Raw genomic sequence first — 3772 nt, forward strand, 5'->3', positions numbered from 1 at the left:
AACGTTAGCTGACTCTCTGAGTCAGTGAACAATGACAATCAATGGTGTTCATTCTAGTTTCGAAGGTTTTTTTTAATATTCACAATCTGGTTCACTCAGATGTTTATGACGGATGTTTAAGCGATCATATCTACGATATGTATTTTACTTTATTTCTTTATGACCATTTTTTTCATTTCTAGACTTTGTTTTGTACACTTTCGTGGAAGAAGTGCACCATTGGCTGGGTCAGCACGTATTAGCCAACCCTAGATTCCCTTCTGAAGGTGATGATTAAATTGTCGTTTTGAACCATTACAGTTCCCTTTACGCAATTGTTCCGAAATGTAGTTCAGGAATACTTAAGGAGTCGGAAAATATAGCGTTGGAAAAGCACAGGAGGTGAGGCAGTATCTGAAGAGCTGGAGTGTCGGGCATAAGCACATCGTGATGAAGGGCTTGTACTCGAAATGTCTACGATCCAGCTGCTGGTATACTTCCTGAGATGCCGTGCTTTCCAGTGCCACACTTCAGCACTGGCTGTCCAGCATCTGCAGCCCTCACTTTCTCCGAGGTAATTACAGGGAACTGAAATGTTGACATTGAAGGAATGGTAATATGTTTCCAGGTCGTGGTGAGGAGTAAATTGAAGGAGACCTTGCAGGTCCTGGTATTCTTAATGATCTTCTTTATATCCCCTTCTTTCAGCGATTGGTCATGGGTTTAGCGGGTTCTTTCTTCAGGGTCTTTGTAAATTTGTGCAGCACATCTTGGAGATGATACAGACAGCCACGAATTTTACTTACTTCTGAAGGAAGTGAATGTTCATTAAGATGTTGATAACCAATAGAGCTACGTATTTTCCTGAGAAACAGTGAAGATTTTTGTTGAAACTATACACGTCCAGTAACCATGACATTGCACACCTACTGCTATGCAGAAGATGTGCAAGAATTGAAGATTCATTAACTGAAATACGCAAGCATGTTCTCTGCTATCTTGCTTTGTGATGCCAAATGCCTGGCACGTGAGTGGTGCGAGTATTTCCTACTTCACAGTCCTACTGCAATTCAATGTGGTCTGTTTCTGAATCTAATGAGCTGTGAATTATATTTTCGTAAGTGAATGCCTTAGATCTGTCTGTAACTTGAGGGAAGGATTGTTGATGAAGCAATTAAAGTAGATTTCGTCTTGTTGATACAGTTATTGTCATTGTTTCCTATGTTCAGATATGACTCAATATGCTTTCCCTCACCATTATAGCGTCGCTAATCCAAATTCCAGTTCTGAAATGAAGTTCAATTTGTTACATTTATTTATTATAGCAAGGCACTAAGCAGGAAGATTCTGAAGAAACTTTATTTCCTGTGTTCAGTTGTTCTTTGGGATCAACATTTTTGTTCGTGAGCCTTCGGAAATACATGCCAAAACACCTATTTTCTTTTTGAATCCAACATAACTGTTACAAATTGCATGTTAACCTTTCGCCAAATGAACAATGCCATTTTCCAGTTCATCTGTCTATCTGGAAGTTTCTCTCTCTCTCTCTGTCTCTGTCTCTAATTGTCTGTCTGTCTGTCTCACTCAAACTCTCCCTCTCACACTCACTCTCTCTCGCACTCTGTCTCTTACAGCCAACCTGGTGACAATAGCGATACTCTCCCGAGGAAAATGTGGGCTCTCAGGATGCATCACTCGATATCTTATTTCCATGGCAGCCACAGATCTCCTTGTTATTATCGTTGCAGTGATTTTTAGTCGGCTTCTGGCAATCTACTTTCCAGGGAGTTTAATAAACACAACAACAGGATGTCGTCTCATAATTCTTCTTGTCTACGCTTCCCGAAACTGCTCTGTCTGGTTGACTGTCGCTTTCACCTTTGATCGCTTCATAACCATTTGTTACCAGAAGCTTAGAACTGAATACTGCACAGAGAAAGTAGCATCTTTCATTATAGCAATCGTCTGCGTGCTGTGCTGTTCAGTAAACATTCCATTTTACTTCATATATGAGCCCTTATATACCATTGATAGCGTAGGCTGGTACTGCAACATTAAGGAGATCTTTTACACATCTGTTGTTTGGAGATTGCTTGAAACTTTAGACCGTATTCAAACTCCATGTCTACCGTTTGTCCTTATTTTGCTCCTTAATGCACTGACTGTCAGACACATCATAGTTGCTGGTAGATCCCGCAGGAGACTCCGATCCCACAGCAATGAAAATAATCAGCGCGACACAGAAATGGAGAGCAGGAGAAAGTCCATCATCTTACTCTTTGCCATCTCAGGCAGTTTCCTTCTGTTGTGGTTGACCTACATTGTGTATTTTCTACTTGTGAAGATTTCAGGTGCCAGATTTTTAATCGGTTCCAATCTCAATGATCCCAAATTTATTCTGCAGGAAAGCGGGTACATGCTGCAACTCTTAAGTTCATGCACTAACACGTGCATTTATGCAGTGACACAGACAAAATTTCGAGGTCAGTTGAAAGATGCTTTCAACTACCTCTCCAAACTTGTGACGAAATGTCATAAACAGTGAGGCCGACTGAATCGATGTGACTTCAAAAAGCCCACACATAGCAGTATAAATCTTTAGCTCAGCAATTCTGTCATGCGGGTCATCATAAAGCCCAGGTTTGTTAATTCACGGCAATGACAGACAAGACAACCCCTAATATCGCTTTATGAATTCATTGCAACAAAATGTGAAGGAGATAGTTTCTCAAGTTTTCACCTCTTCTGCCAAGTGCAAAAGCTTACCAAAAAGGGATTTCCTTTTGAAATGGATTTGATTGATGCATCTGTGAAATCTGGATGAATGGATAACCGTGGTTGTCTCTGTGAAAAGCAGTGACAAGTGATGAGGTGATTTTCTTTTTCGAAAAGGTGCAAAAATGTACCTTCACGCACTAAGAATGGCTCTCACGTTAAACGTTAGAAATAAAACAAATATAATTCTCGTTAAGATTGTGACTTCTGTTGCTGAGGGCTTCATATCTCTGATTTGTAGGAGAAACGATCTGGATTGCATTTCAAATGCAACTTTCTGTCAAACATCACAGAGTCTGAGAGTCAAAGAGCTGTGCATGACAGAAACAGACACTTCGGTCAAATTGGGAGAAAGTGAGGACTGCAGATGCTGAAGAAGGGCTTATGCACCAAAAGTCGATTCTTGTGCTCCTTGGATGCTGCGTGACCTGCTGCACTTTTCTAGCAACACATTTTTCAGCTCTGATCTCCAGCATCTGCAGTCCTCACTTTCTCCCAATTTGACCGAAGTGTCTGTTTCTGTGATGCACAGCTCTTTGACTCTCAGACTCTGTGATGTTTGACAGAAAGTTGCATTTGAAGTGCAATCCAGATCGTTTCTCCTACAATTCAGAGATATGAAGCCATCAGGAAGTCAAGTCACAATCTTAACGAGAATTATATGCGCTTTTCCAGCAACACATTTTTCAACTTCTGTCAAATTGCCCATATTGAGCAGACATCCAAAGTGAATGTCCTCCTGTTTACCAGCACTTGGCCCATATCCCTCTACACACTTCCTGTTGAAAATTCCAACCAGATGCCTTTCAAATGTGATGGCACCAACCTCTATCACTTCCTCTTGCAGCTCAGCCCATAAATGCACCATCAGCCCATAAATGCACCATCACCACCAAAAGCGTATCTCTACCCACCTTGTTTGCACCCTTCATGATTTTGTAGACTTCAATCAGGTACCCCCTCAATCTCCTTTTTCTGAATGAAAGCAATCCTAACCTACTCAAACTCTCTTCATAGC

The 3772-nt window shown here is 41.0% G+C and overlaps 1 protein-coding gene across 1 annotated transcript; it reads left to right on the top strand.

Annotated features, from left to right (window-relative positions):
• The first annotated feature begins 1690 nt into the window (after positions 1–1690).
• LOC140470497 (probable G-protein coupled receptor 139) lies at positions 1691–2524 on the top strand. The gene has a single exon (XM_072566608.1). It carries the CDS (start codon positions 1691–1693, stop codon positions 2522–2524), a length of 834 nt encoding a protein of 277 aa, XP_072422709.1.
• Positions 2525–3772: the final 1248 nt, after the last annotated feature.

This window comes from Chiloscyllium punctatum, chromosome 51 (assembly GCF_047496795.1).
Source record: "Chiloscyllium punctatum isolate Juve2018m chromosome 51, sChiPun1.3, whole genome shotgun sequence".
NCBI classification, from domain to species: domain Eukaryota; kingdom Metazoa; phylum Chordata; class Chondrichthyes; order Orectolobiformes; family Hemiscylliidae; genus Chiloscyllium; species Chiloscyllium punctatum.

Excerpts from the sequence above, each read along its gene's own strand:
- LOC140470497 (XM_072566608.1), top strand. The coding sequence starts at position 1,691 with ATGGCAGCCACAGATCTCCTTGTTATTATCGTTGCAGTGATTTTTAGT.